Source organism: Misgurnus anguillicaudatus, chromosome 8 (assembly GCF_027580225.2).
Source record: "Misgurnus anguillicaudatus chromosome 8, ASM2758022v2, whole genome shotgun sequence".
Taxonomy (NCBI): Eukaryota; Metazoa; Chordata; class Actinopteri; order Cypriniformes; family Cobitidae; genus Misgurnus; species Misgurnus anguillicaudatus.
The window spans coordinates 14,089,498-14,111,112 of NC_073344.2; the positions used below are offsets into that span (position 1 = coordinate 14,089,498).

The 21,615-nt window shown below is 39.5% G+C and overlaps 1 protein-coding gene across 1 annotated transcript in view; it reads right to left on the reverse strand.

Annotated features, from left to right (window-relative positions):
- Window positions 1–21,615, reverse strand: part of col7a1 (collagen, type VII, alpha 1) — a 100,809-nt gene that overhangs the window by 31,174 nt on the left and 48,020 nt on the right. Inside the window, exons 37-69 of the mRNA XM_073870349.1 lie at window positions 21,364–21,435; window positions 21,167–21,280; window positions 19,029–19,055; window positions 18,453–18,506; window positions 17,693–17,764; window positions 17,528–17,587; window positions 17,406–17,441; window positions 17,266–17,310; window positions 16,966–17,001; window positions 16,815–16,859; window positions 16,695–16,730; window positions 16,558–16,593; window positions 16,425–16,460; window positions 16,234–16,305; window positions 14,937–14,996; window positions 14,704–14,739; window positions 14,513–14,593; window positions 14,029–14,064; window positions 12,712–12,756; window positions 12,342–12,413; window positions 12,075–12,119; window positions 11,938–11,973; window positions 11,813–11,854; window positions 11,633–11,713; window positions 11,520–11,555; window positions 10,306–10,341; window positions 6,223–6,303; window positions 6,096–6,131; window positions 4,044–4,115; window positions 3,889–3,933; window positions 1,439–1,474; window positions 1,308–1,343; window positions 23–127 (exon numbers count right to left, since the gene is read on the reverse strand). Coding sequence (XP_073726450.1) covers window positions 23–127; window positions 1,308–1,343; window positions 1,439–1,474; window positions 3,889–3,933; window positions 4,044–4,115; window positions 6,096–6,131; window positions 6,223–6,303; window positions 10,306–10,341; window positions 11,520–11,555; window positions 11,633–11,713; window positions 11,813–11,854; window positions 11,938–11,973; window positions 12,075–12,119; window positions 12,342–12,413; window positions 12,712–12,756; window positions 14,029–14,064; window positions 14,513–14,593; window positions 14,704–14,739; window positions 14,937–14,996; window positions 16,234–16,305; window positions 16,425–16,460; window positions 16,558–16,593; window positions 16,695–16,730; window positions 16,815–16,859; window positions 16,966–17,001; window positions 17,266–17,310; window positions 17,406–17,441; window positions 17,528–17,587; window positions 17,693–17,764; window positions 18,453–18,506; window positions 19,029–19,055; window positions 21,167–21,280; window positions 21,364–21,435 — 1,758 coding nt within the window. The remainder of the gene's footprint in view (window positions 1–22; window positions 128–1,307; window positions 1,344–1,438; window positions 1,475–3,888; window positions 3,934–4,043; window positions 4,116–6,095; window positions 6,132–6,222; window positions 6,304–10,305; window positions 10,342–11,519; window positions 11,556–11,632; window positions 11,714–11,812; window positions 11,855–11,937; window positions 11,974–12,074; window positions 12,120–12,341; window positions 12,414–12,711; window positions 12,757–14,028; window positions 14,065–14,512; window positions 14,594–14,703; window positions 14,740–14,936; window positions 14,997–16,233; window positions 16,306–16,424; window positions 16,461–16,557; window positions 16,594–16,694; window positions 16,731–16,814; window positions 16,860–16,965; window positions 17,002–17,265; window positions 17,311–17,405; window positions 17,442–17,527; window positions 17,588–17,692; window positions 17,765–18,452; window positions 18,507–19,028; window positions 19,056–21,166; window positions 21,281–21,363; window positions 21,436–21,615) is intronic.

Genomic DNA, 21,615 nt, shown 5'->3' on the forward strand with positions numbered 1-21,615 from the left:
ACAAAAAGTATCTATAATTTACCTGTCCTGGTGGTCCAATGCTGCCAGGAACCCCAGTTGGTCCAATGGGACCAGGTGGGCCACTGGGTCCTGCAATGCCCTGATCGCCCTTTAATCCATCTCGACCCTTCGGAACGAAGAGAGAAACGGAGAGAGATGAGAGACAGATAAACAGGATACAAATTAATTTCCTAATTAATAGGCATAAATTTGCACATCAAATAAACTCTCACGAGTGAAGAGTTTTTCCCATAAGGCCGCTGACTCATAATTACTGACTGCACTCCGAGTCAAGAACAGGATACAGAGAGAATCCACGCATCTGTGATTCTATGTGATTGAAAACATCCATTTAAAAACAAAGTCCAACTGTGCTGATGGGAAAATTAGCTGTGTGCCAAAGCCAAACAAAAAGCAAGCAAAAAAGAGATATGTGACTAACGAAAAACAACATTGAGAGTGCATGCTCCTGTAGCTAGGATGATGTTTGCTAGCAGCACAAAGGTCTAGGTTCGATATAATTGTTGAGCGCTCTTGCTCATGTTATTTATGTGCATTATTTACATGCTACAGTAGTTACACTTCTTTAAGATAATGTAATTAATAGTGGGAAATAATCAGTTTATACAATTTTTGCGCTATCTATCATCGTTCTACAAATCGTCTTCAGTTTGTGTTTACTAACCCTTTAATTTCACTTCATCATGCAGCTGTTTTCATTAGTGGTATCTGTTAAAAACATTTAATTCAATAATAATCTAGTATGTATTCAATTTCTGTCATAGTTTCTTCAAAATTAAGTTTTATTTGAGTGTTTTAAATCATTTTTAATAATCATATTCGGCAACACCCATCAGCCCAACCCTACTACCTTAACTAACAAATTTTCTGCGGGAAACCCTGCTTACAGATCATTAACTAAAAATGGTTTGTTTAGGGTTTAGTTACTCTTTAAAGTTTCTGCTAAAATGACACTTAACAGCAAACCAAAGTTTCAAGTGTGCTCACTCTTCAATATTTGATTGACAGGACACTTGCCTTGGTTGTTGCCTAGCAATATAAAAAACGAACCACACTATTCTTTTTTGAAGTCAATCAAATAAAGGCAGTGCTGTCCATCTCGCGTTTTCAAACGTTTAAAAAGCGTTTGGTGTGATCGGCCGCTAAGACTCCATGAAATGATAATATGACCTCTCTCATATCAAAGCTGTCAGAGATGTCTTAAGTAGTAAAAAAGTATGTTCAAAAGTGCTTTGTAGTGCCGATCATGATAAAATGGTGACATAGACACATAATAAGAGACTTACATCTCTTCCAGCAGCCCCTGCTTCTCCTTTTTCTCCCTGTGAAGGAAGAAAGACCAGAGTTGATCAGAGGCTAATTACCAAACATTGTAATAAAATCACATGCAAGCTTCTGACAACATGCATTTTGTTACCTTGCGACCGTCTTCTCCTGGCTCGCCATCCTCACCCTGAAAAAATGAGATAGAAGATGAGCAGCTAACCAGACATCTGGATGAGCATGAGGCGCGTTTTCATAATTTCTGTAATCAAGACTTCCTGTAATCAGCCCTTCCTGTTTTGGTTTTAGAACTCTTGTAATTTCTCGTGGTTCATTCAAGCAGTAATTTCTCATCTGAAAGCCTTGTGCAGCACTCGGGCCCACGTTGCAGATATATGACGGGTGCCATCTGTGAGGGTTTGGCAGACAAATGAACCCAAGAGCAGACGATGTCGGGGAAGAACAGAAAACACTTTATTTTTAGACACTAACAAAACAAAACCCACGAGGGGGTACACAACATGAAACACTAAACTGACAGATAACTTCACAACTTGACTGGGTAACTAGACTCTGAAAGACGTGGAACACGAGAACACGACACAACACAATGATCCTGCACAGAACTAAAGATACACTGACATTAAATAGAATAAACCAAACAAGATAACGAGCAGGGAACAGGTGAAAGGAATAAGTGATAATTAACAATAAGCAGGAGGACGAGGGAGCGGGGACAAATGACAAGACACCGGAGGTACATGCCCAAACACAAAAACAAGGCATGAACCTCCACACAAGGCCAGGGACTGCCAGAACTCTGCCACCATGACAAAATACAAATTTAACAAGACTTCAAGGCAGAGTCCTGACAGTAGCCCTCTCTCAAAGGACGCCACCTGGCGTCCAAAAAGGGAACACACAAGACAAGAACATGACAGATAATATACATGACAAGACTATGAACACATCAGACTATAAAAATAACAAAAGGTGCAAAACAAAACTTATCAACACACTGAAGTCCACAAAATACTAATACAAGACAGTCCACGGGGGTTTGGGGTGAGGACGCAGCTGGGACTGCGTAGACCTTGGCTGCGCGGACTGCGCGGGCACCGGCTCTGGCTGCGCGGGATGCGCGGGCTCCGGCCCTGGCTGCGCGGGATGCGCGGGCTCCGGCCCTGGCTGCGCGGGATGCGCGGGCTCCGGCCCTGGCTGCGCGGGATGCGCGGGCTCCGGCCCTGGCTGCGCGGGATGCGCGGGCTCCGGCCCTGGCTGCGCGGGATGCGCGGGCTCCGGCCCTGGCTGCGCGGGATGCGCGGGCTCCGGCCCTGGCTGCGCGGGATGCGCGGGCTCCGGCCCTGGCTGCGCGGGATGCGCGGGCTCCGGCCCTGGCTGCGCGGGCTCCGGCCCTGGCTGCGCGGGCTCCGGCTCTGGCTGCGCGGGATGCGCGGGCTCCGGCTCTGGCTGCGCGGGATGCGCGGGCTCCGGCTCTGGCTGCGCGGGATGCGCGGGCTCCGGCTCTGGCTGCGCGGGCTCCGGCTTGGCGACGGCTCTCAAGAGCGCACTGAAGAGTGCTGTGCGTTCCCCCTCTGTCAACCAGCAAGGGGCTGGACGCACAGCAATGGGCAGCAGTACCGTGACTGGAGGCGCTGCGACGGACCCCGACACCGTCGCTGGGTTCAGTGTAGGCAGGATCATTCAGTGAGGGTTTGGCAGACAAATGAACCCAAGAGCAGACGATGTCGGGGAAGAACAGAAAACACTTTATTTTTAGACACTAACAAAACAAAACCCACGAGGGGGTACACAACATGAAACACTAAACTGACAGATAACTTCACAACTTGACTGGGTAACTAGACTCTGAAAGACGTGGAACACGAGAACACGACACAACACAATGATCCTGCACAGAACTAAAGATACACTGACATTAAATAGAATAAACCAAACAAGATAACGAGCAGGGAACAGGTGAAAGGAATAAGTGATAATTAACAATAAGCAGGAGGACGAGGGAGCGGGGACAAATGACAAGACACCGGAGGTACATGCCCAAACACAAAAACAAGGCATGAACCTCCACACAAGGCCAGGGACTGCCAGAACTCTGCCACCATGACAAAATACAAATTTAACAAGACTTCAAGGCAGAGTCCTGACACCATCTAGCCTAATATAGCTCCTGCAATTACCACAGCTGGTACAGTGCTGCGATCAGTCAATCAGAAGAAACTGCAGGACAAGCGGCTTACGTAAACCCAGATCCAGCGGCGTAATCTATCTCAGTCAGGTTAACCGAACATTAGCGCTTGGCCGACAGAAACTATGCATATTTCAATTACAAACCATTTATAAGGCTAGGCTGCCTCCAACTGATAGATCATTAGGGAGCTAAGAAAGGTGATTTATAATCAGCAGGATGGTTTAATCGCCTTATTTAAGAAGATTTAACTGTCTTGTTGCATAAGAAAGCCTGTGTGGTGGTCAATAGGCTGCAACAATAGCAGTGACGTTTGAATCATGCATTTTGGATTGATCTGAACTGAGGGGAAAACATATTATACTGGAGGGGGAATGAATAGGAGCGCTACTTACAGCTTTTCCTGGCAGACCTGGTTTCCCATCCTCCCCTGCTTTGCCCTAAAATAAAGCAAAAATTTGTCCTGACGGCGTTTTGTTTTCCGGGTACACATTTATAAATAGGCTGCTTTCCTCCTACACAAATTATGTTTGTAAATGATATTACTTACAGGTGAGCCATCATTTCCTGGAGTCCCTGGTTGCCCTGGAGGTCCCTGGGGTCCTCTGAGCCCAGCCAAGCCCTAAAAACAAAAAACATAAAAATAAACAAGTTGAGGAGCTCAGATGCAAAAGCCACTAAACACCACCTCCGCAAAAATTTCAATAATGGTATAAACCGAATGAGCTCAGCACATGCTTACTAAATACATTTGCTATTCTGCTTAATCCCGACCTCAGGCCATTTTAAAATACTGCTTTGTAGGCAGAATTTTCAGCAAAGGCTTCTAAGTCAGGGGTTTTCAAACTTGTTATAATGGCAGGGACCCTCATATATAATATAACCATGGTTCCCACTCCTTAGTTAACTTCAAATAAATCAAGGACCTTTAAAAGGACTTTCCAGGTGCAATACCATCAAATTCATGGACTAAATGTGGGGACACATTTCAAGTGAGAGCAAGGTTACATTGTGTTACCTTTTAAGATATATTGCTACAGTTCCCTTTTGAGGGAACTCGCGCCGCGTCACTGCGGAATGTGTACATCAAATTCAACCAATGGTGAGGCTTTACGACAAAGACAGGGTGATGCGGAATCCAGGAAGTATATCGCTATCTGAAATATTGCCAAGGACGGCGTTACAGGAACGCAGGAAGAATGGCAAGGGAGACGCAGCATCTCATTCCCTTCTAAGGGAACAACAGTTAAATACGAAACCTGAGACGTTTTCATGTGTCAAACACAACTATGCAAAAAAGCATTTTGGTATGAATCAACAGTCGCATACAGAAGATAAAAGCATTTAAAGCGAACAGTTTAGCATGTGTGCTTAAAAAGTCTAGAATTTTTATGATATTATCCTAGACTACACCGGGAATAATAAGGTTTATTTTTTCAAAAAAAACTTTTTGCATAAAGTAGATTCAAGCACTTTCAATGACCTGTATCTATGTATGTATATTTTCAAAAACTTCCCAGGGCCTTAAATTTTTCCTGCAGATTCACAAACTTTCAAGGACCCATGGGAACCCTGTATAACCTATAGCGAGGGACCCCTTTCTTAAAATATTCATCTTTTTTATAAAGAAAAATTTGATATTATAAGGACAGCACATTATTTACAAACTTAAATAATTGGCAACATAGTAGTTTTCACAATTTTTATTTAGTCTTTTTTCTCTCTTTAAATTGTTTGGGGACCCCTTGGAACCTTCTTTGGAACCCCCGGAGTCCCCGGAGCCCTGTTTGAAAACCCCTTGTCTAAGTGCACAGAAGATGAATTGGATGAACAACCGTGGATCACATTCAAATTTGTGTAATTTGTAAGTACTTGGACCTAATGTATGATTCAGTTTCTTCATTTTTACATTTTGACTTTCATCATTTGCAATGTTTCAAGTTATCATTAGTGATTTTGCTACTGTTTACTATGTCTTGTCCAAAAAAGTAGATTTTTTAGAAGTGGAGGTTTTGGAGCGAAATACCAATGAAGTGACATTTGTGAAAATAAGGCATTTCAATTACTGGCTAATAACCTTTTCATTGCCATTTAAGTGAAATGACTGAACCTTGACATAAGTGCCTGATAAAAAATGCTTATTTCGAAAAAAAGGGTCAGATGCACTTAGCTGGTTTTGCATATGAACTTCTTATTTGTTTACTCTAATAAAGATTTGGGAGATTTTGTCAATGTTACAATACAACAAAAATAGATGACTTAAGATGTATAGACCGTTTCATCAGACACACGTGCGATGACGCGATACGCGTCTGGTCCGAACTTTACATCCGGTTTCAGTTTTTTTAATGGTCTGACTATTTGCTAAACTGAACTCTTGAACAAATACCTTGTTGAAAATAACAAATGTTTTGGTTTCCTAGGTAATCTACATGTTGTTTATTTTGCTTGTTATTTAAATAAACTATATGTTTAAAGAACTTTGTTGTTATTGATTCTTAGCGGAGTTTACCGGAAGTTACTCGTTGATCACGAAAGTCACTTGTTTATGTTGCTACTGCTGAAACCGTGTATAGTAGAGAGAAAAACACAGAGGACTTACATCTCTGCCAGGATCTCCTTGTTTTCCTGGGTCACCCTACAAAACCAAAAACAACCAAGAATTAGCAAAAGACATTTGAGCAGAAAAATGCTGATGCAAAGGTGAAGGCGAGATGTTGTGATCTGACCCGTAATCCAGGAGATCCATTCGGCCCCGGTTTCCCATCCTGACCGGGTCGCCCATCCAAACCAGCAGCTCCTCTTTCTCCCTAAATACACATGTGCAAATACACATTAAATAGTTATTATTTGTGTAACATTAGCACACGAACAGTCATCAACATCTCTGTTACAATCAATATAGTATAATAACAGCACTGGACAGTCACCAAGTTTCTATGGAGATAAATATGAATGGCTTGAAAGATTCGATCTCTGTCAGTAACAACAACTTTTTGACTTCTAACACCCCTTCTTGTCTGTCAAAAGCAGCAGCCATTAGCTTAATTAATGTAAGAATCAATGAGATCAAGTCTTAAAACCTGGATAAGGATTATTAAAGGAACAAAGATTAAAGGCTACAAGTATGTGTCACAGGGTCAGTCACACAAACGAATTAGCTGTTGGCTTTCTGACAAAAGGCACAAAACAACAATGAGGTTGCAGGATTCCTTAAAGCAACACTATATAGTTTTTTACCTTTAAATATTGTCTCTAGAATTATTTCAGTGATAGAACAACTTTTAACTGGACAAATTGTACTGTTGCTGCAACCTGAGCAGCTTCCTAGCTGCTACAAGCACACTCTGAAAGTGGCGGTGGAGGATAGGAAACACAGCCCTGCCCCTCCCCCTGCCTGCAGAAGAGTGTCTGATACCAGGCACTGTTGTGCTTTTTAACCACATGGGGGAGCTGTAAGTCATTTTTACATGGAAACTACATAGTGTTGCTTTAAGATGTCATATTTTTCCTTAACCTTAAAAATAATAAGCCTTGCAAAAGAAAGTCTTAAAGGGGTCATATTATGAGATATTTTTAAGATGTAAAATAAATCTTTGGTGTCCTCAGAGTGTGTATGTGAAGTTTTAGCTCAAAATACCATATAGATAGTTTATTATAGCATGTTAAAATCGCAAATTTGTAGGCCTGAGCAAAAGTGTGCCATTTTGGGTGTGTCGTTTAAAATGCAAATGAGCTGATAAAATGCGAACACTGATCACAATGATGGTGGTTTGTTGAAATTGAAACTCAATTGTGCTGTCAAGTCCTTTTTTTCTCCCTCTTTCTCTCTGCACTAAATGACAGTGTGGTGATTGGATAGTGCAGATAAAGGGGGCGGTATTATTGTAATTCGCCTTGCTACCTACCTCACAAAACAGGCAAAATCTAAACGACCTAATTTTCATGTGCTTGTAGAAAATGGCTTACCCAAATTAAGTTACTGTGTTGATCTTTATCACATTTTCTAGGTTGATAGAAGCACTGGGGACTCAATTATAACAGTTAAACATAAAAAAGTCTGATTTTCACGCTATGACCCCTTTAACTCTTTCGCAGCCATTGACGAGATACCTCGTCAATCAAGAGAAAACGCTTCCCTGCCAATGACGAGTATTTCCGGCTTTCTGCAATACCGCTAAAGCCTGCATGTCCGTGTCTGTTTTAAAGATCACTCTGAATGGGATCTCTATGAAAAGTCAGTCACAAAAATTTAATTATCTCTGCTTTTTGCTCAAAATGTGGTGTTTTTGCAGAAATCTACCCATGTTCAAAAGCTGATTACAAAAGAACTACTGAAGGTATGATGAAACGTTTTTTTTTTTTTTGAAAGCAGAGGGTCTGTTCTTTCATTTGGTATACTGTATGATTATATATTTAAAGAAGAACATTTTCTGGAAGGCATTAAAATTTTGTGAAAATCATGAAAAACGCTGGCGCTGGCTGGCAACTTTTTTTTAAACGCTGGCGGTGAAAGAGTTAAGATTAAACTGTTCTGCAGACTCCCAAAAACAATTGTAGCGTGAGCAACACCTGGAGCTAAAACTCGACACAATGAAGTGTGTCACAGCTACTGCAGTGAGGAGAGATTTGTGACTAAGCACTTCTATTTATACTTTACTCTGGCAGACAGTCTTATCATTTCAGCCATTTTTATTGCTGGCATCTACTGTACTGTATGACACCTGCTTGCAAAATATTGTCATTGCTGCTGTCTAAAACAGCCCGAAATGGTGAGCAGAAATGCTTACCACTTCTTTGTTTGAAGCCTTCACAGAAATTTAAGGATGCTGCTTATTTTACAGCTGTTTTAATTCAAAAGTCATTCAAGGTGAAGTATAAGGCAGACTGTTGTTCAACTGTGCTATGGGGAATTACCGGGATATACATTGTCAATCACTTTTCACTATCTGGACCACATATTGACTGAATGTTCTCAGCACCTATATACGTTCATTAAATTCATTAAATATTTTTTGCTTTAAAAGGCATTTAAAAGACTTTTTTTAAGATGTCAAATAAATCTTTGGTGTCCCCAGAGTACATATGTGAAGTTCTAGCTCAAAGTATCATACAGATCATTTATTATATCAAGTTAAAATTGTCGATTTGTAGGTGTGTGCAAAAATTTGCCATTTTGGGTGTATATTTTAGCATGCAAATGAGCTGATCTCTGCACTAAATGGCAGTCGCGTGGTTGGAATGTGCATATTAAGGGGCGGTATTATCCCCTTCTGACATCACAAGGGGAGCCGAAATTCAATGACCTATTTTTTCACATGCTTGTGGAGAATGGTTTACCAAAACTAATTTACTGGGTTGATCTTATTGACATTTTCTAGGTTGATAAAAGCACTGGGGGCCCAATTATAGCACTTAAACATATAAAAAAGTCAAATTGTCATGATATGTCCCCTTTAAATTTGCTTAATCCTGGTCTAAGGCCATTTAGAAATACTGATTTGTTGGCAGAATCCAACTACTTTTTCAGAAAAGTCCTCCAAGTGCACAAAAGAAGAATAGGATGTACGTCAAGGTGCCAGAGTTTTGTTAACGGGTAAAGGAGGTTTACCAAATATATTAGGAAATTGACAGAATTTTTTGAGACTTTTACCCTTATTCAGAGGGGACATTAGAGTGACTGGAAACTTTATTGAAGTGAAGATTTTTGCATGTACATAGAGGGTTTTGCAGCAAAACAGTCCAATTTGATAAATCCAGTAGCATTTTAATTACTGACTAATAACCTTTATATTGTCATTATATAGAAATTACTGAACCTACAGTATTTTTCGGTCTATAAACCACGCTTTTTTTCATAACTTGGCTGGTGCTACGTCTAATGGTCAGGTGGGCCTTGAAGTCAGTATGAATTAATTTTGACATTTATGAGGCAAGAGACAACATTACCGTCTACAGCCGCGATAGTCCGCCATATGTTGCTTCTGTAATTATGTTATTCAATGAATTCTGTAATGTGGAATGACAGAGTATGCGAACTTCACGCTAGTTGGCTTGTTCGGTTAATTAAGCCTATTTAACTTCCAGGTAACTTCTGTATGCTATGGTTTATCGTTTAAATAACTGATAATATTACGTTAAGTACAGACATCTATTCAGCCTACTGTTCTGTCTGCTATTGTTTAGTTGAATCACTTGCCTTTCCAGATTAAATGTCTGTTCTTCGGCTTGGATTTTGTGAAATAATTTTCAAAATAAATGCGACGTATAGTCCACTGCGACTTATATATGTTATTTCGTCTTAATGGTGCATTTTTAAATGATGCGACTTATACTCGGGTGCGGCTTATAGACCATTTCAAAAGATATAAACACTACTGGTCCAGAAACACTTCCTGTTTCAGTATGTGACTGTTTTTTTATTATTTCACATATATCATTATCTTTAAGATGTTTGTTTAACTTTTTGATTCAGTTCTATATGTTCTGTTGGTTGTATTTTATCCCAACGTTTATCTAGTGTTAAAAAACTGAAACAGGAAGTGCGTCTGGACCAGTGTTGTTTACATCTTTTGAAATAGTCTATAGTCCGGAAAGAACGGTAAAAATAGGAGCCTGATAAAAATGCTCATTACAAAAAAATATGTTAGATGCAAAATCAGAGGACTACTACCAACACATACAATGTAATTTCAATATTATTAGTACTTCCTGTCAGGGATGCCAAGATCTGCCAGTTCATACATACCTGTTATTTTTAAAATAGACTCATGTCTTATAAATGTTAAAGATCAATGGGACCTTTCTCCTACCTTTTCTCCTGGACTGCCCCTTTCGCCTGTGTCACCCTAGGGTAAAAAGAAATTAGAATTAGACAAAGAAAGTTTCTGCTCTAAAGCGACACCACATTGGTCCAAATTCTAGCTACACAGCTGTATATTAAAGGTGCAGTGTGTAATTTTTAGCGGCATCTAGAAGTGAGACTGTGAATTGCAAGCAACGGCTCAGTCCACAACTCACCTCTACCTTTCAAACCGCATAGTGAAGCTACGGTAGCTGCCACAGGACAAACATGTCATCATCTGAGTAAACGTAGTAACAAAATGCGCTCTATAGACAGTCCCTCCAGAAAAACGTGATTATGCGATCGCATGATTCAACGCATAATCAACCAAAGTCCGCATATTTATGCGGTGGCCACATTTTTTCAAATATGCCGCACTTTCGCAGCATAAATTGCGGATTTCCGTGTGCAAAATATGCGGGCTTGCATGATTTCATAATCCCTGCATTTTTGTCGGAAAAATCTTAGCAGAAAGTTAAAAACGTTGCATTTACCTCACACAAGCGCAGCCATGTCCCCTGTTGCCGTGGGAACATTATGAAGTGACGTGATTATGTGACATGAACATCATTAAAAAGCTGCAAAAGCTGCAAACAAAGTTTTTGCAAGTTCCCACAGTTTTTGCAAGTTCCCGCAATTTTTGCACTTTCCCGCAATTTCATCACATAAAATTGCATAAATATCCCAAATATCCCATATATCCCATCGCATTTTTAAGAAAACGTGCCGCAAGAACAAGGATTTTTGCCCGCAACAATCACAAAATTTTTTTTTCTGGAAGGACTGTATAGAACTGTTTGTCTGTTTAGGGCTAATGTAAAAACATGACAGTGACTTCCATGTAAAGGGACCCGTGATGTATGTAGATGAAAACGGCTCATTATAAGGTAATAAAAACAATACAGTTCATTTTGTAAGGTCTTTAAACACTACGGATAATTTAGTTATGAATATTATAATACATTTTTGTCAAGAGGTCCTTTAAAAGTTACATAATGCACCTTTAAATGTCAAAATTGTTCTGATTGGCTGTTACTGTGGTGTGCTGCACACATTGAAGAATCAATGGCTATATAACTATTTACAGCCCTATATTCAGAGACAAGACAGATGTAAATGGATAACTGTATATAGAACTGTGTAAATGGGGTAAACTAGAGAAAAGTAGAGTAAGTTTCTTACTCTGGCACCTGGAGGTCCACGCTGTCCCTCAGGACCCTAAAAATAAAACAAGTTTAGACATATAAATCATGTTACTCTCATTCACACGGTGTATGAGGTCCTTGTCGACTTACGCTTGGTCCTATAGGGCCTGCTGATCCGGCTTCACCCTTCTGACCTTTAGCCCCATGTTCTCCCGGGTCACCTGCATCCCCCTGGTGTATAAAAATGACAAAATGACAGTTAAAGTCAGCATATGTGTAATTTATTTCTATTTTATAGACAATTGAAAGACTATAGAAATTTTACTGTACCTTTTCCCCTCTGTCACCTTTAAACTGCTTCTCTCCAGATATCTACAATAAAGAAGAAATGTTAAATATTTAATAAAACAAGTGCAGCGGAGGTTAAAAAAAGATAGAGAGATTTAATAACATACCACATCTCCAGGAGGCCCAGGGGGACCTTGTATTCCCTGTATTCACCCAAAATAAAGACTGTTAGAAGACAATGTTTGTGGATGTGTGGGAGTTCAAGTATGAATGCATTTGTAATATGGTATACTCTGATCTTTACCTGGTCTCCCTTTGGGCCTCTTGGTCCAGCGGAGCCTGGGGTGCCCTACAAAGAACACAACACTGATCACATGACTATACAAATAACCATTTGAATATTAAATAATCTATACAGACTCATTTCAGACTGAGGTGGTGATTCATGAATTTCTGTAAACGCTATTATTAATATGCATTATGCAAATCATATTAATGAAAATCAGTTTACTTCATAAATATGTGTTGCATAATCACTCAGTGTATAAATGCTAGCAGCCACATTTCTTACATTTCGGCCATCTTCTCCTGGATCCCCTACGTCACCTTTTGGCCCAGGCTGACCTGGTTGACCTGGTACTCCCTTAAACATCAAAAGTCCAATGTTAGTATGTGGCCGGACTACAAAAGTACAACAATTTGTATAATCACAGATACATACAAATACATATTTTTCATGCACAAATTTCAAAAGGTACAAAGTGCATCTACACTTTAAAGGCATCATGGTACACACATGCTAATGTATTTCTATACATGCTATACCAAAATCAACATGCATTTTAAGCTTTTCAGTGTACAACATTTCAATGTACAATCTGCATATGACAAATACACCTAAAACTTGAAGCTTGATAAAAGATCTGTATCAGTGTACTCACTCTTAGACCTCTCTCTCCTGGTTTACCTGACAACCCTGCTTCTCCCTAAAAGACAAGAAAAATGACATAACAGGGATGTAAAAAGTACCAGTATTATACACTCACCTAAAAGATTATTAGGAACACCATACTAATACTGTGTTTGACCCCCTTTCGCCTTCAGAACTGCCTTAATTCTAGGTGGCATTGATTCAACAAGGTGCTGAAAAAGCATTCTTTAGAAATGCTGGCCCATATTGATAGGATAGTATCTTGCAGTTGATGGAGATTTGTGGGATGCACATCCAGGGCATGAAGCTCCCGTTCCACCACATCCCAAAGATGCTCTATTGGGTTGAGATCTGGTGACTGTGAGGGCCATTTTAGTACAGTGAACTCATTGTCATGTTCAAGAAACCAATTTGAAATGATTCGAGCTTTGTGACATGGTGCCTTATCCTGCTGGAAGTAGCCATCAGAGGATGGGTACATGATGGTCATAAAGGGATGGACATGGTCAGAAACAATGCTCAGGTAGGCCGTGGCATTTAAACGATGCCCAGTTGGCACTAAGGGGCCTAAAGTGTGCCAAGAAAACATCCCCCACACCATTACACCACCACCACCAGCCTGCACAGTGGTAACAAGGCATGATGGATCCATGTTCTCATTCTGTTTACGCCAAATTCTGACTCTACCATCTGAATGTCTCAACAGAAATCGAATCATCAGACCAGGCAACATTTTTCCAGTCTTCAACTGTCTAATTTTGGTGAGCTCATGCAAATTGTAGCCTCTTTTTCCTATTTGTAGTGGAGATGAGTGGTACCCGGTGGGGTCTTTTGCTGTTGTAGCCCATCTGCCTCAAGGTTGTGTGTGTTGTGGCTTCACAAATGCTTTGCTGCATACCTCGGTTGTAACGAGTGGTTATTTCAGTCAAAGTTGCTCTTCTATCAGCTTGAATCAGTCGGCCCATTCTCCTCTGACCTCTAGCATCAACAAGGCATTTTCGCCCACAGGACTGCCGCATACTGGATGTTTTTCCCTTTTCACACCTTTCTTTGTAAACTCTAGAAATTGTTGTGTGTGAAAATCCCTGTAACTGAGCAGGACCACACCCCTAAATTCACTGAAGCGACTGTCATGTGATTGGTTGATTAGATAATTGTATTAATGAGAAATTGAACAGGTGTTCCTAATAATCCTTTAGGTGAGTGTATATTGCTTATGTTCTACATAACTATTTGACATGCTGAATATGTTGTAGTTTTTACTGTTGTAATAATTTATGAATTGTTGTATAATTGATGACATTTTAAATCAAAAACAGCTTCTTACTGCAAGGCCATCTTCGCCTTTGTCACCTTTAAGTCCCTAAAGGTAAAAAAAAAGAGGTCAAACGTAGAAGTACGAATAATTAACAAATGGTAATGATAACATTCGTTTTCCTTCCATATGTATTACATATTGCAAGTTCATATGGGTGAGTCAGTGCATACAATACAAATGCATGTTTTAAGAAAGTGTAAGAAGGAATCTGAAGTCAAGAAGACACTTATTACCTTCACTACTTATTACTTCTGTGAGACAGACGTTAGATGAAAAATAAAGAGTTGAAATGTTAAAAACACACTCAACAAACCTTATCAACAAAGTTTCTGTTATAGATCATTCAGCAGTAGTAGGTAAACCATGCACCTAACCCCCCGAAAAGTTAGTGTTACATTAAGCTGTACAGATAAGCATTAGTTACAGGTAATGGTGTTAGAAGTAGCGTTTAGTATTTTGTATGCATGTGCATGTGTTGGTTGCAGGGTCTTACATCTTTCCCTCTTGGGCCCATAGGCCCCGGTGCACCTGCACTTCCAGCCTCCCCTCTCTCCCCTGGGTCACCTTGACTGCCCTATAATCAAGCAGAAAAGAGCGAAAGTGAATACATCAGCTATTCAGGGACATGCAGGGTAATTTTCACGACCACATGCACTGATGTAAATGGAGTGAAAGACACTTTACTTTAGCCCCAGGTTTTCCAGATAATCCAGGTGGACCCTGTTTGAAAAAAAAATAAACAGATATTGATTAGGTCAATGAGCTTGTTTGTTACAGAGTGACAGTCATTTATTTACTGTCGACATTCTTCATCCTCTGTTTTTGTACCAGTAACAGATATTGATAGATTTTAACCGATTTGGTTGCTTTCCTGATATAGTTGTTGAGCCAGTCAAATATCATGAACTCTTACTAACCCGATCACCCTGGTCTCCTTTGGGTCCAGGTTGTCCAGGCTCGCCTGTTCCAGGAACACCCTGTGACACAGATTAAAAAAGTCCATTATGTAAGTTTAATAATAAAGGTTTTCATTACAATCTTAAAAAAGGTATATTCTGTAAAAATGGTAACTAGGTTTTGGGTATTGTTACTGGGTATAGTCAAATAAGTCCAAAGCATAGACTGTAAAAAATATGGTCACCCATAAGTTTGTGAAGAGCTTTTTTGAAGCCAATAGTGGGCGGAGCTTGCCATCGCCATTTTGGCAGCGTGTCACCGCGCATTACTCGCAGATAACCAAAAATGGGTAAAGAGGTGGGATGTTGGTGAAGCTGAGGTGGCTGGTTGCTGAAACCATGCCCGCCTAACATGACGATAGTGACAGCAATGGCAGTTCACCTGTCACTCAAGTGGCCACGACCTTAATTATGCAGAAATTTAAGGTTTAATATAATTTTAATGGATGACTTATAAAAAATTACCCCCTTTTCTGCTGTAAAGTTAGGCATTTTAACATGGAGGTCTATGGGGGTTGACTCCTTTTTGTAACCAGCCTCTAGTGGCCAGACAATGAATTGCAGTTTAAGTCACTTCCTTGTTGCCTTCATCAAAGAGATTGGAAGTTTGCCCCTTGGTCCAAAGTAAAATGTTTGGTTGATGTCCTTTCTCCAATACAAATCTAAGGTGTTTTGATATTTTTCGCAAAATGTTTATATTTTATTGTCATCTATGAAGTCAGATTTAAAAAAAATAGAATACCTCTGAAACTTGACTAATCTTAAAATGTTCTTTAAAGGAAAACACCACAGTTTTTCAATATTTTACTATGTTCTTACCTCAGCTTAGACGAATTAATAAATACCTAAATGTGTGCACTTTTAATCTTTGTACAGCGTTTCGTAAATGTGTTAGCATTTAGCCTAGCCCCATTCATTCCTATGGCTCCAAACAGGGATGAATTTAGAAGCCACCAAACACTTCATGTTTTCCCTATTTAAAGACTGTTACATGAATAGTTACACAAGTAAGTATGGTGGCAGATAAAACTTTTGTTTGGAGCCATAAGAATGAATGGGACTAGGCTAAATGCTAACACATTCATGATGGGCTGTACAAAGATTAAAAGTGCACGCATTAAAAAAAGATAGGTATGTATTCATTCATCTAAGTTGAGGTAAGAACATATATATATATATTTTTTTTGCCTTCACCACCCCATAGTCAATATCAAAATAACTTCCATGTAAAAATTCTTCATTTATTTATAACACTTACCCGATCCCCTTTTGGTCCACCTTCTCCTTTATCACCTTTGGCACCATCAGGACCTGGAAAACCTCTTGCGCCCTACAATAGAAAAATAAATATGTCTAAATGCAAAATTTAGAAAATTACATATTGTGCTATCCATCTGACGGTGCAATAAAAATCTTAATATATCAGATATAGACAGACTGTTTGCATACCGGCTCTCCTTTCTTCCCTAATAAACCTGGTCCCAACTAAAAAAAACACACACACATTAAACAACTTAACTTTCAAGAGGGAAATGACAATTAATAAAACATGAATTTAAACAACAAAAATGTCCTAACTTACAACGCTCCCTGGTTCTCCTTTGGCACCCTCGGCACCCTTATAGTAAACAGACACACAAAAATAAAGGCATAAATGAAACATACAAACACAGACTATGTGAATGTAAGTCTGTCTGTTGAGCTGACAGCTTAACTCACCTTCTCTCCAGGAAGGCCGCTGCTCCCTGGCAAACCCTGAGGGCACATATAAATAATTTACGGCATGCACGTACACACATGCAATTTCACGCACGTATCATGGCTTGTGGAGCCACTCACCCGGAGTCCTTGAGGTCCAGAAGGGCCTTGTGAACCTCTGTCACCCTACCATACATACAAACAAGCACGGCATTAGCTGCAACTTACTAATTACAATATACACACAGATATAGTATGTGCATTATATGGCTTAAAATAAATAAGAACGTACCTTTTCTCCCACTGGACCAGGTAGGCCTCTGTCTCCCTTAAAAAACAACAAAGAATTATACTTAAAATATAATTATAAATTAATTTGAATTGCTAAATTGTTAAAACTTGAATACAAAAATGCCTTTGCAAGCCCAAGAGGAAAACATTGCTTATTTAAATCGCAACTGCACCATTAAGCGTCAAAGCCTCAAGACTCAACAACGAAGAACACCAAAACACCAGAGATATAATTCAAATGTACATACAGTACATAAATATATTCTGTATATTTCTACAGAAATGTTTTGCATGCTCATACCTTGGCTCCATCTAAACCAGGTGCTCCAGCCTGTCCTCGGTCACCCTAAAGCAATGACAATGATTCACAGATTATGCATTCAGCAAGTTACGCGCTGCACTTTAATGAGATACAAAAACATACTGTGTCTGTTTTTTTACCTTACTTCCAGATTCACCTGGAGCTCCTCGGGGACCCTAAAAGAAAAAAAAATGAATTAATGAAGGATGGAGGACGAAACTAAGAGTGTGCAGAAAAATTAAATTGTGAAAGTGTGTCACACCCGATCACCAGGGTCTCCAGTCGCTCCAGAGGGGCCTGGTTTACCCTCAACACCCTCTCCCTGCAACACACAGCTGTTTACATAATCACATAAACTTGCATTTGTATCCAAGCAGACTTAAATTACAGCAATATCAACACTTAATACACATGCACAAAGACATACCTGTTCTCCTTTAGATCCTTTGGGTCCAGTTAGTCCTCGTGGACCCTGTGGACCAGGTGGTCCAGGGCTTCCCTATGAACACACACACACACACACACACAAAACTTAAAGTCAAACTACACACTAGGGATCGACCGATATGGATTTTTCAGTGCCGATGCCGATACAGATTTCTGTTTCATCAGCCTTAGCCGATGACCGATACAGGCTGCCGATTTTCTTGAGCCGATATTTGGAGCCGATACTGGTTTTGCTCACTCAATTTACATCATAAAAATTATGTAAAAAATGGCATGTTGTTAAAAAGAGATGTTATTAGTTTGCACAGTTCTTACATTTATTGTAGTGTAGGACTAGTCTAATCCCTGTCCAGGAAACCGCCCCATAGAGATGAAAAACCCCCACTTTGTTCAGCTATGATCAGCTGTTAAGCCGAGCTTTCAATGTTGTCGTGAAAAGGTTGGTTGTTTTTAGTCACATGACCTGCAATCGCTTGCGGGTTCCAGCACTCTGTCTGTAAATTATGCCGGAAAAATCGGCAAACACGGCAGCCATGTATCGGCCGATGCCGATACACATAAAACTCGCAAATATCGGCCCGATATATCGGCCGGCCGATATATCGGTCTATCACTACTACACACATTTCCTAAATACATCAACAGTTACACAGAAACACATACACCTGCATAAGCACGCACATATGCCAACATTTATTTAGAGTACCACTTTTTATCATGAATAATGGCGGTTCACTCACTGGTTCACCAGCATCTCCCTTAGCTGCTACCCCACTGCCCACTCCGGGAAGACCCTGTTAATAAAAAATAAGGCAAGTGAATGATCTAGACCTGTGACTGGTTCCCCTTACAAATTGCATTCTGCCATGAGAGATTTCTCACAGTGCATCAGTTTAATGCATTTACTTAATCTATTATTGCACAATATGGGCCTATTTTCTGGATGGTCGATCTCTTCTCTGCGTGCAAAATGATCAAATAAAATCTTTGCAGCACAATCCCCCAAAAAAGCATTGGAAAATTTATATAATTTAAATTTAAATGTGGTTTTGTGGTGGACTTCTGCATTGAGGAAGCCATGACTCCTGTCTGAGGTTTATATGAAACAATATAACCAATACTATTATATTTTTGTATACTTATTTGTCTGCCGGTGTACATATTGGACAAGTGCTGCATTACAAAACAATATTTTTAATGTGATTATAAGAATATATGTAATTTTATATTGTACTGGGAAATAATATCTCATCCAGATATTTTTGAGATGGTCACTGCCTCCGCACTGAGAAAACTGCTGATGTTTATTGACGTACCCTCTCTCCTCTTTCGCCTTTGTCACCCTGCATAAAAGAAAGAAAAGATCAACTTAAAGACAGACAGGTAAATGATATGAAACATCCCCAGCAAAAAGAAAAGTGAATTCAATAACATTATATAGCAGGGTTAGTCAACTGGCAGCCCGCGGGCCAAATGCGCCCCTCCAATCATCTCTATCCGGCCCGCCAGTCATCTTTGTCTGATTTAAAATCAGCATGGTTACTTTAAGCTGCCTTTCCACTGTACATGATAAATGACGGCCGATAAACCGGAAAAAGAGTCGGAAAGGGGCTGCGTGGGGTGCCAATCATCTTTTTCGGATCCAATTTGAGCTTTGGATGCATAAAAAAAAACTTTTGCAACTACAATGCATGTGACACGCCACCCGGAAATTGATGTATTTCAGTGTATTACAAATAAAACACTGTGTGCAAGGTGAAAATATTAATAATTTTTTGTTTAACTTTATCAGTAACACTTAAATGCTTTAAAAAAACGATTGATTACTGATAAGTAAATGATTAAGTATAAATATATTTGTCGATTAAATGCTCTTGCGCTGTAATGAGATGCTCTCCACGGATTTATGATTAAATTTCATTACGAGTGCCACTAGGGGGCGACCTCCGACAGCCGTGTCCGGATGAAGTGTACAGTGGAAAGGAAGTTTAGCCTATATATCTTTAAAATATTAAAAAAAGAAAAAAAATGTTATTAGGAGAAGACTATAGGCTATATGTTGTGAATACTTAATCATTTTTTAAGGTTAAACAGTTATAAACAAAAGAAGTTTAAAGGAATAGTCTACTTATTTTCAATATTAAAATATGTTATTACCTTAACTAAGAATTGTTGGTACATCCCTCTATCATCTGTGTGCGTGCACGTAAGCGCTGGAGCGCGCTGCGACGCTTCGATAGCATTTAGCTTAGCCCCATTCATTCAATGGTACCATTTAGAGATAAAGTTAGAAGTGACCAAACACATCAACGTTTTTCCTATTTAAGACGAGTAGTTATACGAGCAAGTTTGGTGGTACAAAATAAAACGTAGCGCTTTTCTAAGCGGATTTAAAAGAGGAGCTACATTTTATGGCGTAATAGCACTTTTGGGAGTACTTCGACTCGGCGCAGTAACACCCTCCCTCTCCCATTATGAGAGGGAGAAGGGGAGTGGACTTTTCAGTACTCCCAAAAGTGCTATTACGCCATAAAATATAGTTCCTCTTTTAAATCCGCTTAGAAAAGCGCTACGTTTTATTTTGTCCCACCAAACTTGCTTGTATAACTACTCGTCTTAAATAGGAAAAACGTTGATGTGTTTGGTCACTTCTATCTTTATCTCTAAATGGTACCATTGAATGAATGGGGCTAAGCTAAATGCTATCGAAGCGTCGCAGCGCGCTCCAGCGCTTACGTGCACGCACACAGATGATAGAGGGATGTATCAACAATTCTTAGTTAAGGTAATAACATATTTTAATATTGAAAATGAGTAGACTATTCCTTTAACAGCTCTGCATTACAGTTTGTTTTATTGCACTTTTTTCTGCAATGTTCATAGTTTAACTATTAACATTTGGCGCTTGCAATGTTAAACTGCCATTTAATTTTTTTATTGAGCTTTCAGTAATTAAAAGGCAAAATACTGGACACAAGATGTATGGATCTTTTTTGAAAATGCATGTTTTTTAATATATGACCTATAACAAAAAATAACAAAAACAACCAACATAAGTTATAACATGTATAATAATTATATATTTATATAATAATTATTAATAATAATTTTGCCCTAATTATATTAAAAAAAATTTTTTTAAATCTGGCCCTCAAAAAAAAAAGAGTAGTTGAAGACCCCTGTTTTATAGTAACATCTATTTAGCTTAATCTGACATTGGTATTGACACTATTCTTGATAGCTGGATTTTAAATAAAAAACCATGGCCTATATTGTTAGAGTTGTAATGTAGCAGTGTGCACTGCACATTAGCCTGCTACTTGACAGTTTACATGGCATTACATCATTAATTTATGGAGGCAGTATTTAAAACAGGACCCTATATACTGTACATGTACATGTACTATACATGTACAGTACTTTACATTTGGCAGGAAAAGAAATGGGTTCTGACCTTAACACCAAGTCCAGAAGTGCCTGGTAATCCAGGGCGACCATCCTGCCCAGGCAGACCTGGTGTGCCCGACTCTCCCTTTCTCCCATCAACACCTGACCGACCAGGAGTTCCCTAGAAGGTGAAAAAGAAATGTTATCTTATTGTTGATGTGACAGACGTAGTTCTTATCTGTGCTTATTTCATGTGACATTTACCGGGATCCCTGGAATTCCTGGCTCTCCTTTACGGCCTGGCAAACCACCTCCGATAGCAGATCCAGGTTCTCCCTGTCAGAGAAAAAGTACCAAAAATACAAACAACCACTTCTGACGTGAACCAAACTGATAAAGATTTTGTCGTCTTTGTTGAACCAAAGACAAAACATAAACTAAGGGCTAAATGAAAATTACTCCTATGTTACATTTATCTCAAATAACGAATACCACAGTGCATAACCAATTGAAGGA